Raw genomic sequence first — 14,515 nt, 5'->3', positions numbered from 1 at the left:
GAAGAATATTAGAAGAAAATTTTCTTAGCCCTTGAAGCCCATTATTTCATATGTTTTCCTTAATGTGAAGCTAACAGGTAGCTATTTACATATTTTAAAAGATGACATGACTAAACAGAGGTTACTAAGTGACAGGGCAGGTGATTCTGGGAGATGGAAAAAATTAAAAAGGTGAACTCTTGAGGGATTGCTCCTAGAACAACTCTGATCTAGAAGCTTGATGCATTCAGAGCAGGGCCAGATTAACTCTGAAGCACTTAGGGAGAGCTGTTAGTCCTGGCCAAAGGTGCCTATGCACAGCTCTCAGGTTTGCCAGACACACCAGATCATACTAGGGAGGGGTGTCACCTTTCACTGTCCAGATGGAAACACAGATGGAACTAATAAGGGCCCTTCCTTTTTAAAATTTTCATTTTATTTGAGAGGTATAGATATGGAGATAAACACACACATACACACACACACAGAGAGAGAGAGAGAGAGAGAGAGAGAATGAGAATGAATCAATCTTCTGTCTGGTTCACTCCCCAAATCCCAAATACCCACAAAAGCCAGGGTTGGGCCAAGCCAAAATCAGGAACCAGGAACTCAGTACTGGTCTTTCACATGGGTGACAAGGACCCAAGCAATTGAGTTATCAAACTGAAATCATAAAAAAAAAACAAAAACAAAAACAAAAAACAAACAAACAAAAAAACTGAAATCATGAGTGGAGCCAAGACTAGATCTCAGGCACTCCCTATGGGACGTGGGCGTCCCAGGCAGCATCTTCAATGCTGTACTAACCCCTGAGCCCTTCTTAATCCCTTCTGCTCAGTGCCATCTGTGAAGACTCCACACACCAAAATGTCCTTTACTTGATGTTCAACTCTTGCAGGAACTGTGAGGACTGAAGATTGAGCCACTTCCCTGTGCCAGTCTTTATAGCTAAATGTTTGTCAAATCTGTAAATAATTTATCCAAGAAAATTTTCATTCTCCATAGCTCAGTTTCTTTTGGGACACAATTATGAAGTCAAATTCAATTCCTCATGAGGTCAGTTTTCTAACATTTTGCCTACATTTTTGTCTTTTGTTTTAATCTTATTCAGTAACTTTTGACATTACATAATTAACACAACAATTAACACAATTAACTAAATTGTTAAGCATTTAGAATGTAGAATGGGAGATGCTTTGTGAGTTACCATGCTGTACTTATACAGTTGCCTTGTGATTTTTTTCTGAATCAGTTTCTTACAAATGCTACTGTTCATTTTCAGTTATCTTCCTACTTTTTCTCAGCTCTTCTACCCTGACTTGACATTACACTCTGATTCTGTTCTCTGTGATTATCTACCTGCTTCTACCACTTAGCCAACTTACCAGAATTCCCCAGCCTGTTGGTCAGTGTTGTTGCTCCTGATGAAAACTTTTCCAGAAATTTATAAATTGAGGAAAGATGGTAACTGATACTATTGAAAAGAATTATATCTATTCAGATAGTTCCATAAGTGTCTTCGTACAGAATGGTATGGTTAATTTGATTTGTAAAATATTAGTTGAACTTCTTATCATCATCATAATGGAGAATTTCTACTTCTTAGCTAGATTTTTGGTAATGGAGAGGTATTCTAAAGTAATGTTCTAAAGTTGCTGAACCATGCTTACTTCCTTATTTTTTTCATTTAAAATACTATGCAGAAAACAAAGGCAAGAGACAAACACCAGATTGGGGAAAAAGAATCTTTCCAGTAATATGACAGAGACTTAAGTTCCTTAATACCTGTAGAGCTCTTCAAGTGACTAAAGAGTTGACTAACTCAATAGAAAAGATGGCACAGGAAATATACTGGAGGGGAAAAAATTGAAAATGGCTGGTCAGCATAAAAAGATGGTAATTCTCTTGTCATTAAATACAAATCAAAACAAAATGCCATTTTTCCCAGTTGTCAGATTGGCTGAAATTAAAATGCTCAAAAAATTACAGTGTTGGGGCCAGCGCTGTGGCTCACTTGGTTAATCCTCCACCTGTGACACCGGCATCCCATATGGGCGCCAGGTTCTAGTCCCGGTTGCTTCTCTTCCAGTCCAGCTCTCTGCTGTGGCCTGGGAAGGTAGTGAAGGATGGCCCAGGTACTTGGGCCCCTGTACCTGCATGGGAGACCAGGAGGAAGCACCTGGCTCCTGGCTTCAGATCGGTGTAGCTCCGGCCGTAGTGGCCATTTGGGGGGTGAACCAACAGAAGGAAGACCTTTCTCTCTGTCTCTCTCTCTTTCACTGTCTAACTCTATCTGTCAAATAAATAAAAAAAATTACAGTGTTAAAGAGAATAAAAAATAGAATGTTGTTGGAATTATATGAATTGTTTAACTTTTCTGAAAAGTGAGTTTGGCAGTATTTATGAAAATGTGAAATGCACATACACATCAATCAAGAAATTCCACAGACATGGTCTTCAAAAATTCATGGAGAATGCATATTATGAAAAAACTATGCATGAAATTCAATTTTTAAACATTTTTTATTTGTTTTTAGGATTAATTAATTTATTTGAAAGGCAGAATTACAGATAGGCAGAGAGAGAGAGAGGTTTTCCATCCACTGGTTCACTCCACATATGTCTGCAAAGGCTGGAGCTGGGCCTATCCGAAGCCAGGAGCCAGGAGCTTTTTCTGGGTCTCCTACGTGGGTGTAGGGGCCCAAGGACTTGGGCCATCTTCTACTGCTTTCCCAGGCCATAGCAGAGAGCTTGATCAGAAGTGGAGCAGCCAGGACTTAAACCAGCATCCATATAGGATGCTGCCTCTCAGGCACTGGTGCTTTGCCACAGCACCGGCCTCTCAAGTTTTTTGTGCCAAAATAAACCTATCCTCTAATCCCATTATTCTACCAACTTTTTGAAGTTGCCTCATTTATGCAGAGATACATAAAATAATAGTCTTTGTAGTAGTACTTAAAACAGCCCAAGCTGCCAGGAGAGTTGTCCCTCAGGAGAGTAAAGGACTACCATTATTTATTGAGCCAGTGGAGAAACATGAACCATGGAAAAGATGTGTTAGCTTATATGAAAAAAATTAACTGTAAGGCTGACCAGTGTTACCCATTTGCATTTTTAAAGGAGAAGGTGGATGGTGCCACGTGTACTTACATGTGAATGAAAGTTCTTTGGAAAGGTGCACCAGCAACAGACTGCAGTCAATTCTAGCAAGAGGGACTGGGGCTCAGAGGTCCAGGGTAGAGAGAGGTTTTAATTATCTGAAACTTGTAATTTGAATTTAGTTGAAACAGTTTTGTGTGATGAATGTTAGTGACTTAGATGAGTTGAGAGACAATGATAAACAATCTAATTTACATCATGTCTCTTCCTCGAACCCACACACTTCTGTCCCCATCTTCATCTCCATTCCCTAATAGGGGTGTGTTTCCAAGAATTTCCTGAGTGTCTTCACTTTCCCAAGGGGCTGCTTTAGGAAGAGGAAACAAATACCAGCTACAAAGACAAAAGTCTGGCAATCGAAGAAAAACTATTTTGTCCAGTTCTGGAATGAAAAATGAAAAGCTATATATTAAAAATGAGCCATTCTTTGGTTATTTCAACCAGTTATTTAATATAATTCAGATAAAAATATTTTTCAGATCATGAAATTTTCCTGAAGAAGAATTTGGTTTGGACTTCCAGAGTCATTATTCCTATTGCCTATTGGTCCTATAGGGAAACATGGCTATTAAATTTCTCTTAAGATCCTTTACTTTAACCTCTGCAGGACTGGTGAACATCCAGCCCGCAGACCATACAAGACCCATGAAATCATTTTCTCTACCTCTGCCAAAGCAGTCACAGGCAGGATTCACGATTCAATAAATCCATAGCAGATAATTTTTTAAATTGATGATTTTGCATGGCCCGCGAATGATGTTATAAATATCCAAATGGCCCTGGGCAGAGAAAAGGTACCCCACCCCTGCTCTAGGGATACAAGGACATCCTCATGGCCGCCTTTGATGTGAACTTTTGCCTCCTTTATTTTCTTTAAATATTTATTTTATTTGAAAGTCAGAGCTACAGAAAGGGAGACTCAGAGGCAGAGAAGAGGGAGAGAGAGAGGGGTTTTCCATATACTGGTTCACTTCCCAAATGGCTGCCAACAGCCAGGGCTGAGCCAGGACAGAGCCAGGAGGCAAGAGCTTCTTCCAGATATCGCATGTGGGTGCAAGGGCACAAGCATGTGGGCTGCCATTTGCTGCTTTCCCAGGCACATTAGCCGGGAGCTATGTTGGAAATGGAGCAGCCAGGACTCGAACTGGCACCCATATGAGATACCGGTGCTGCAGACAGCAGCTTGACCCACTATGCCACTGCACCAGCCCCACTTTTGCCTTCTTTAAATAGCTCTGACATGCCCATGTTCCACAGTACCCAGGGAATGCATTTTGATACATGGTTTCAGTTATAAAATATATCTTAGCTTTTCTCCTCACTTTTCCCAGTTGCCTAGTATTTGAAATTTGCCCCATAACACTTTATCTAGCTTTTTAAAAAAATACTTAGAAAGATATTTAAATTTGGGGGTACCTCCTTTTTTAAATCAAATAACTATTCCACAGTTTAAATTTTTTTTTTTGTTTGTTTATTTGAGAGGTAGAGTTACAGAGAGAGGGAGAGACTAAGAAAAAGGTCTTCCATCCACTGGTTCACCCCCCAGATGGCTGCAATGGCCAGAGCTGAACCAATCTAAAGCCAGGAAAGAGGAGCTTCTTATGGGTCTCCCATGTAGTTGCAAGGGCTCAAGCACTTGGGTCATCTTCCCCTGCTTTCCCGGGCATAACAGAGAGCCAGATTGGAAGAGGAGCAGCTGGGACTTGAACTAGCTCTCATATGGGATTCCGGCACCAGAGGCAGAGGCTTAGCCCACTATACCACAGTGCCAGTCCCTCCACATACTTTTAATATTTAATTTGACACATGGTTTTCTGTATTTTCAGTTTCACCCCACAGGATTTCTTTAAAAAATCATTTATTTGTATTTTCTTTGAAATCCAGAGAGACGGAGGGAGAGAGAATCTTCCATCTGCTGGTTCACTCTTGGCCTACATCACCAAGGCTGGGCCAGGCTAAAGCCAGGAGGCTGTAACAACTCCTTCTGGTCTTCCATGTTGGTGGCAAGGGGTCCAAGTATGTGAGCAGTTATCCACTGTCTCCTAGAGTGTGCATTAGCAGGAAGCTGGATCTGAAGTGAGGTAGCCTGAAACTAGGCACTTAAGCTGCTGCTGCACCAAACACTGGCACCAACACGGGACTTCTTTTAGTTTTAAATTTAGTCACACATTTGTCTTTCTTTGGCCCTCGAAGTCCTAGACATCTCTAGGTGTCTAGGAGCTGTATCAGGAGATGCCAGAGGAACGCTATGCCAAGTGACATCTTCTGCTAGCTTTTGGGCACACCAGAGTAGAATGATTCTTTATTTCATTTCTACTTTTGCTGCCACCAAAGTTCTCCCTCTGCATTTTTCTCTTCTAACCTGCCCTGTTGGGAGTGACCATGCTTCTTTCTTTCAGATGGAGACTACTTTACCTTTACAAGACATGAACCCATTGGAGTGTGTGGACAGATCATCCCAGTGAGTGCATCTCCTCGCACCTCGTATTTATTTTCATTTGACCCAGTTCTCTTAAAGGCGCATAAAACATGGTCCTCTGCAATGTGTGTTTTCCATTACTGCGGAAAAAACTGAGTTCATGTTGTTGACATATCTTTAACAGCCTCCCTGCAAATGCTTATTTGAACAGGTTAATAGGGTTTCAGCTCCGTTACCAGGAGTTGAGTTCTCAAGTCATGGAATTCTCATGATGAAAATAAGCAAAGCCAAGCACAGTGTATTAATAACCTGCCCTTGGTTATGGATGTCCATTCTGCTTATAGAAAATTAATGCTTTGTTATATTTGCTTGTTTATTTTTTAGAATTACAGCTCACCATCTTTCCAGGCATATTATTTTATATGGTATATTAATGCCATTCTCTCCCACTGTTTCTTTTCACAAGAATCTAGATAGAAGACACTGCAGAAGACATAGCAGTACAATTAACGTCACGGTCATAATTGAAACCATGCCGGGCTGTTGTCTGTCTTGCAAAGGGAAATAGATGTAGTGCTTAGTGTTTGGATTGGAACATTAAACATTGTCCTTTTCTTTCTCTCACACACACCCTTGGCACAATACAAAACATCACTGAATCTTCTAACAGTGCTAGCTAATACTTCTGGCAGGGGCTTCAAGGGGAAGCTCAAATTAAACTCCTGAAGTACAGACAAGACATTTTTCCCTTTTCAAAATACATGAGAATAACTCAAGATAATCTTTGGTTTGGGGAGCCAAAGATTTTTGGGAGGTCTTAATACTTGTTTAAATGGTTGATAAGCCCTGACATACTGTGAAATTTATTAGAGAATGAAAAGGGAAAATGAGAGGTTTGGTCAAAGTTCTTCTGCTCCCAGCCCTATCCTGCACCCCGGGGAAATCCTATTTGGATTAGCTCAAGGGTGAGTTCTGTCCTTGGATTGTGGGATTCAAACCTGCTCTTCCTGCCTTCCCCAGACTCCCAGGGCTACAGCGTCACTGACAGGACAAGAATTGCTTGTCAGCTAGCTCCAGCTCAATTACTGCCCTCCAAGATTTATATACTGTAGATGGAATTAAAACATCACCGTGGACTCCCAAGTTTATAAACAACTAAAGGGAAAAGAAACTGGGTGTTTGGTGAAGGCAAGACACTTGTATATTTTTGCAAGCTTGCCAGAGCCAGTGAGAATCCTTCAAGGGTGGCAGCTGAGGTGCTTCAGGCAGAAACACGTTGTGGTCAGGGGCCGAAGCCAGGCGACCAGGAATTCTGTTTTCTCTCCTAATGAAATTATCAATGACACCTGATAGTGCTAAGACTCATGCCTGAGTTGATGACAATGCAAGCTTAGGATCCTATGAAAACCAGTTTAAACTATTTTAGACTCTGAGTTCTTATACTCACAAAAATATATTGCAGTCTCCATTAGCTTATTTGACAGGAAAAAGGAAACAAAAAAATTTGCATACTCCTCAGTGGAGATACTTTATTTTTTGTAATGGTGTTCTGTGATAAAATATGTATGTAAAGAGTGAAGTGCTACCTTGAAAAACTCAGTGACTTAAATATAATTTACAGCTGGAATTTCCTTTTCTCATTCTTTGGCAATGAAGAACTTTCTCAGCAGTGTGAAAATCCTGGTGTAAAAATCCCAAATGCAAGAACAAGTTTTCATACACAAGAGCTTATTGGAACCAAAGCACAATTTAAAAAATACATAAACAGCAACAATGAGAGACTAAAACAAAACAAAGAAAAAACAGAACTCCCTTTTTTGCAATGAGATTTCTTTTGGTGGGTAGTTGAAATATAGTAATCTGTTGAACAGAGGGAAAAGGAGAACTTTTTTTAGGTCAGTGCTTTTCTGTTCTTAAGGAAGTATTACAAATCCAAACATCTATACTTTGTGGTGGACAAGATTTATGTTGAGGACTAGCTAGAGAAATTTGAGAAGTCACAGCTTGAAAACAAAGTAGTAGAGGAATATTTTTCCATCTATCAACCTTGAGTTTATTCCTTTCAGTGGAACTTCCCCCTGCTGATGTTTGCCTGGAAAATTGCTCCAGCCCTGTGCTGCGGCAATACAGTAGTCATTAAGCCGGCAGAGCAGACACCACTCAGTGCACTGTACATGGGAGCCCTTATCAAAGAGGTAAGAGAAATTGACTTGAGGTATGGTTCCGATTCCCCGAACAGTTGGAATTTGCTAGAGCATGTCCCATTTAACGTGATGCATCAGCTTTCACAAGCCACATTTCCTCCAACCCTGTTTTCTTAGGCTGGCTTTCCACCTGGAGTCATCAATATTTTGCCAGGATACGGGCCAACAGCTGGGGCAGCAATAGCTTCTCACATTGGCATAGACAAGATTGCGTTCACAGGATCTACTGAGGTAGGTGCCTGAACAACCATGGGTTGAGGAACTGTCCTGAGAATGGGTAGAGGAGATGAAAGAACACTGAAAATCGTACCCATATACTGAAAATCAAACGGGCAGCGAGTGCTCAAGCTCACAAAGGAAACACTGGCATTACATACAGAACGTTGGTGAATGGCAAAGCCAAGGTGCATGTTCACCATTTCTCTGAGCACACTGCTCTGATGCCATTTGTGTAAACACTGTCCCAGAAGCTACTGTTTGGACACTTTGAGTCAAGAACAATAATGACAGAAGCAAATTAAGAAGCTGAAAATCTGAAGTCTCTGGTAGAGATAAGGGAAATAGAGCTTTCTGTTTTCATTGTTTCATCAAGTCCTGTAGATGGAACCGATGTCTGTGTCCCATGAGCCATAAGGGAGGACACAGAGCAGGAGTCAACTAATATTTTTCTGTAAAGTCAGGTAGTAAATGTTGGAGAGCTTGTTTGCAGCTACTTAACCATGCTCTTATAGCACCAAGCAGTAATAGATAATAAACTGATGAGGGGCCATCACTGTGGCCTACCAGGTAAACCCATCGCCTGCAGTGCTGGCCTCCCATATGGGCATTGCTTGGAGTCCCAGCTTCTCCACTTCAAATCAAGCTCTCTGCCTACAGCCTGGAAAAGCAGTAGAAGATGGCCTAAGTTCTTGGGCCCCTGTACCCACGTTGGGGACCTGGAAGAAGCTCCAAGCTCTTGGCTTCAGAATGGCTCAGCTCAGGTCATTTTGGCCATTTGGGGAGTAAACCAGCAGATTGAAGACCTCTCTCTCTGTCTCTGCCTCTGCCTCTCTGTTACTGCCTTTCAAATAAATAAATAAATAAATAAATCTTTTTTAAAAATAAAACTGATGAACATGGCTAAATGTCAGTAAAACTTTTTGGGCATGGAAATCTGAATTTCATTTAATTTTCAAAAGTAATTAATTTATTTGAAAAGCAGAGTTATAGAGAAAGAGACAGACAGAAAGTGAGAAATTTTCAGTCCACTGGTTTACTCCCTAAATAGCTAGAAAGGCCAGGCCCGGGCCAGGCTGAAGCCAGGAGCCTGGAACTCCAAGTCTCCCATGTGGGTGGGGGGGACCCAAGCACTTTGAACATATTCTGCTGCTTTCCCAGGCATGTTAGCAAGGAGCTGGAGCAAAAATGCAAAGTAGCCAAGACTTGAACCAGTGCTCATGTGGAATGCCAGCACTGTAGACAGTGGTTTAACCCACTGTGCCAAAATACTGGTCCTAATATTTAATATATATGAATCACAAAATATTAATCTTGCTTTATTTTCCAATCATTTAAAAATGCATATTTGTTGTTAGCTTGTAGGTTATACCAAAACAGGCAGCAGGCCAAATTTGGTCCGTGGAATGGTCATAATCTGACAGACCCCTGATGTGGAATCACAAGACTGACTGCTTAGGAAACTTATAGAATGTTACTCTAATATGTCTTTGACTCAAGTAACATGATAAAAGAGACAATCCAACTCATCCACTTACATGGAATCTCACGGATGACACCATCATTGAACAAAGGATGTGCGCAGGTCTAGAATAGTGCTACTTAGTAGAAATAGAATGAGCAACATTTTTCATTGAAGATACACAGTTAGCCACATTAAAAAATATAAGTGAAATCGGTTTTAATGATTTATATTTAATGCATCATGTCTAAAATATTATCATTCCATCATATAATCAATATAAGAATTAAGTTAATGTACTATTTTGCATTCCTTTTTCATATGAGGTCTTTGAAATAAGGGATGTGTTTTTACATTGTAGCACATCTCAATTCAGACTAGCCACATTTCAGGTGTTGCATAGCTGTGTGTGGCTAGTGGTACCATATGGGACAGCACAAGTAGAAATATGATTATATCAGTTAGAACAGAGTTAATGGCATTTGGTTAAAATAACTCATGTTAATAAATTTCATAAGAAGTTGATTAATAAGCTTTAATATTAATTCAGTTAGAAATGATTGACTTTTATGTTTTTCAAGAGTTAATCTTGTTTGTTTCCAAACTTTTATTTCAGTTGTATGTGTTAAAGCAATTTTGCAATTTAGTGATATGTGTATAAAGTAAAATGTTATTGTGAAAGAGAATTGTTCCTATGTAAACTCAGTGTAATGCTTGAAAATATTTTCTGTGGGATAGATGCTAAGAAAAAAGGCAATCAGGAGTGGCAAGACAATTGTAAAAGATTGGGGGAAAATATAAATGTAGATAGAGCGTGCACCTGAATTGCCTCGCAGATGTTTTTAAGTCCCCACTTCACTTTAAACTGAACTCTTTTAATAGTGTTCTAGGGACATGATCTGATCAGAGAGGACAAGTGGACCCATTATGAGAGAACAGTTCTTGGTCCTATTACAAAAGCCTGGAGAATGAATATATATACTTTTAAAACTAAAATGAAACATTTAATGTATCTTTTACTACTTTCACCTTCTTTTTCTGGTGGTCCCGATTGACTGACTTCTAGCATATAGTTTTGTAAAATAAAAGTTTTTAATAAGAATGAGGCCATAATATATAAAATGAAATATAACTTTCATGTCAGTATCTAAATCATCCTTCTTAGTAGCCACATGGACTGTTTCATTATATCATGATTTAGTTAATATTCCATTAATGGACACTTTAGGAATTTTGTTTTTGGTTCTTTACTGTTTTTCCTATTAGACTACTGAAATATAAATCCTGCGAAATCTCAGAAAACTTATCATTTGTTGTGTGCATGTGTGCGTGTATGTGTGTGTTAGATACTCTGTTGGATATATTTCCAGAAGTGAAATTCTGAAATAAAAGGATATTTATATTTCTACTCACTTAACAAGAATACATTAGAGTGATGAGTTTCTTTTGTATGATTTCTTTATGTGTTAAGCATATTGAGTTTTTGTTGTAGAATCTACAAATGTGAGTTCGTTTGCTGTTTGATTTTTAATTTTTTTTAAAATAGAATTGTTTGCCATGCACAAATTTTAAGTTCACATAGTAATGTCTTTCATTCTTTCTGGATTTCCTATCATCTCAGCAAAAATCCCTCAAAATTATACAAATTATCCTTAACATTTTCTTTCAATTTAATTTTTTTGTTTAAATCTTTAATTTGTAATGTATTTTCATGGATAATGAAAGATGGTGGGCAAGTGTTTTTTATAGATGAACAGTCAGTTACTTAATATCATTTATTAAACCATGTACCCCTTTGCAACTTATTTGAATACAATGTAACATTACATGATAAATTTCTATATATATTTTTCTGTTTCAGAACTCAATAATTTTATTTAACTCTTTCAAAAGTAACAGACCACTTTAAAATTAAGTTTTCTAAGATGATATAGAGATGCCTTCTTACTTGGTTTTATAAAATCTTTTGGTTATTTTTGGAAGTTTATTTTTCCAGATGGAATTTCAGATTGATTTTCTAAGCAACTTGCCTCCCCCCCAAAAACTCACTTTGGAGTTTTGACTAATATTGCATGTCTGTATTAAATTGCAGGTAAGTGCTCTCAGTTATATTAACCTCTCATCCGGAACATGGTAAACAGCTATTCAGTTCTTTGTCCTGTAGTGTTCATCACTGATGTCATTAAATAGGCCTTAGGCATCTATTATAATTGCTATGTTACTTAATATATTCTTCTATGACATTTAAAAAAAATTTATTTATGTATTTGAAAGAGTTACAGTGTGTGTGTGTAGAGAGAGAGCACTCTTCCATCTGCTGGTTGAACCACCAGGGTTGGGTCAGGCCAAAGCCAGGAGCCAGGAGCTTCTTCTGAGACTCCCACATACTTGGGCCACCCTCTGCTGCTTTCCCAGGCACCTTAGCAGGGAGCTGGATCGGAAATAGAACAGCTGGCATCAAACTGGTGCCCATATGGGATGCTGGTACTGAAGGTGGCAGCTTAACCTGCTGTGCCACAGTGCCAGCCGCCTTCCATGACATTTAAATAGAAAAACTAAGCACTTTTTAAAGTTACAGTATCATGTAGGGGAAAACTATACTGAATAGAAGGAACTTCATCTTTCATGACTAACAGAAAGTTGTAATATGAGTCAGTTAAATCATAAGCAATTGTTCTAAGGGTTCTTGGGCTTAAATCTTTAAATATCTCTTTTTAACAGTTTAAGTGATGTTATTGAAGCACAATTTACATCTCCTTACATAGCTGTTTACACACACCCATGTAACTACCACTCAAATCAAGACGTAGAGTACTGCACAACCCTGTGGAGATTTCTTATGCCTCTTTGTGGCTAATACTTTTGGCCCCAGACAGCCACTGAGCTTTTATATTAAGGTTGCCTATTTTAAGATTTTGTGTCAATGGAACGATAAAATGCGTACTCCCCTGTGTAGTGTGTGTGTGTGTGTGTGAGTTATTGTTCAACATTTAATGTATTATTGATTCCATCAGGTTTAAGTCCCCCATCTTGATTTTTGTTTTCTTTTTGTCCTATCTGGTTTTTGGTTAGTTTTCTCCTCTTTGTACTGCCTTCTTTTGGAAGAATTGAGTCATGTTAGCACTGCACTTTGTCTTCTATTTTGAATGATCAGGTAGACCTCTTTTTTAAGTAGTTGTTAGTGTTTTCAACTTGCGTCGTAGTCTCAGTCTACCCTGTATAGTGTTAGGTTACTTCATAAAGAATGTGATAACTGTACAACAGTATCACTCTGTTCCTCATCCAGTTCTTTGTACTATCGGTGCACTGTAGTTTACTTTTCCATATGTTACATGCCCCGCAATGAATTTCAACTGTTTTTATTTTTTTAAGATTTATTTATTTTATTTGAAAGTCAGAGTTACACAGAGAGAAGGAAAGGCAGAGAGAGAAAGAGGTCTTCCATCTGATGGTTCACTCCCCAGTTGGCCACAATGGCTGGAGCTGCACTGATCCGAAGCCAGGATCCAGGAGCTTCTTCCAGGTCTCCAGCGTGGGTGCTGGGGCCCAAGGACTTGGGCCATTTTCAACTGCTTTCCCAGGCCAGGCCATAGCAGAGAGCTGGATGGGAAATGGAGCAGCCAGGAGTAGAACTAGCACCCATATGGGATACTGACACTGCAAGCAACAGCTTTACCTGCTGCGCCACAGCGCCAGCCCCTCCATTGTTTTTGTTTATAAATTTTCTTAATGAAAGAACAGTTATTTTATACTCACTCCCATACTACTCATTCCTGACAACCTCCTCCCCCACCTTTTTTTTTTTTTTTTTTTTTTTGGGTGTAGGCCCTAGTTTCCTTCTGGTATCATTTTCCTGATCTGTACAGATCTTTCTTTAGTATTTCTTGCAGTGAATGGTTATTAGTGATTAATTTTGTCAGCATTTGTCTAAAAATATCTTTATTACATCTTCATTTAAAAAATAACCTTTTTTGCCATATAGAATTGCAATTCTGTAATTTGAAGACTATAACGATGTCATTCTAGTTCTTCTGACCTGCAGTGTTTCTGAGACATCAGTAATCATTCTTACCTTTGTTTTATTGTATATAATGCTTTTTTCTTGGCTTGCTTTTAAGATATTTTTACTACTTTTCAGTAGTTTATTGTGATGTGGTTTTTTTGTAATTTTATGTCTTGTAGTTCTTAAAATTTTAGGGTCTGTGAATATTATAGGTTTCTCCAAATTTGGAGATATTTTGACCATTATTTCTTCAAAAATATTTTTTCAAATATATTTTGCCTCCCACTTCCCTTTCCAGTTACATCTACATTAAATCACCTGACATTATACTACATTTTTAAGCTCTAGAAGTTCTATGGATTCTTTTTTATATATTTCCTCTTTGTGTTCCTGTTTTTAATTTTTTAGACAGACTTTTGATATTTAGTTTTTAAAAAGACTTATTTGAAAGGCTGAGTGACAGAGGGAGAATGGGGGTGGGGAGAGAGAGAGAGAGAGAGAGAGAGAGATCTTACATCTGCTGCTTTATTCCCCAAATGCCCACAGTGAGCCAAGCTGAAACCAGGAACCAGGAACTCTATCTGAATCTCCCATGTTGGGGGCAGAAATGCAAGCACCTGGGCCATCATCCGCTGTCCCACAGGCTTATCAGTGGGAAGCGGAATTGGAAGTTTGGAGTAGCCAGGGTCTGCATGAGATAGACTGATGTGGGATGCGGCCATCCCAGGTGATGGCTTACCCTGCTGTACCACACCTATACCAATAGCTTTTAATGTCCATATCTGTTAATTTTAATATTTTGGCAATACCTGGATTTATTTATATTGCCTCATGTTTTTCCTGACTATGTTTCTTTTCATTTCTGTTAATTTTTTGAAAAGATCCTGGACACTGTGGCCATTATTTTGTTGAACATATGGATTTTGTTGTCATTCTTTAAAGAGTGACAGGCCTTTTTTCCTGACTGGTGGGTAAGTCCTTGTGGTTCAGCTTGACTTTCTGAGACTTAACTTTTTAAGCTTTGTTAGGACTGTTTTATCCTTACTGAGATTCTTCTGGGGGTTCAACAAGGA

At 38.9% G+C, this 14,515-nt stretch overlaps 1 protein-coding gene across 1 annotated transcript in view; it reads left to right on the top strand.

The window, feature by feature from the left end:
- Nucleotides 1-14,515, top strand: part of ALDH1A2 (aldehyde dehydrogenase 1 family member A2) — a 126,958-nt gene that overhangs the window by 76,412 nt on the left and 36,031 nt on the right. The window contains exons 5-7 of the mRNA XM_002717704.6: nt 5,538-5,599; nt 7,624-7,752; nt 7,879-7,992. Of these exons, the coding sequence (XP_002717750.1) occupies nt 5,538-5,599; nt 7,624-7,752; nt 7,879-7,992 (305 nt within the window). The remainder of the gene's footprint in view (nt 1-5,537; nt 5,600-7,623; nt 7,753-7,878; nt 7,993-14,515) is intronic.

This window comes from Oryctolagus cuniculus, chromosome 12 (genome assembly GCF_051225735.1).
Source record: "Oryctolagus cuniculus isolate XC-2025 breed Fujian yellow rabbit chromosome 12, ASM5122573v1, whole genome shotgun sequence".
NCBI classification, from domain to species: Eukaryota; Metazoa; Chordata; class Mammalia; order Lagomorpha; family Leporidae; genus Oryctolagus; species Oryctolagus cuniculus.
Note: the sequence above shows the minus strand (reverse complement) of the source record. Positions and strands in the feature narration are given on the sequence as shown.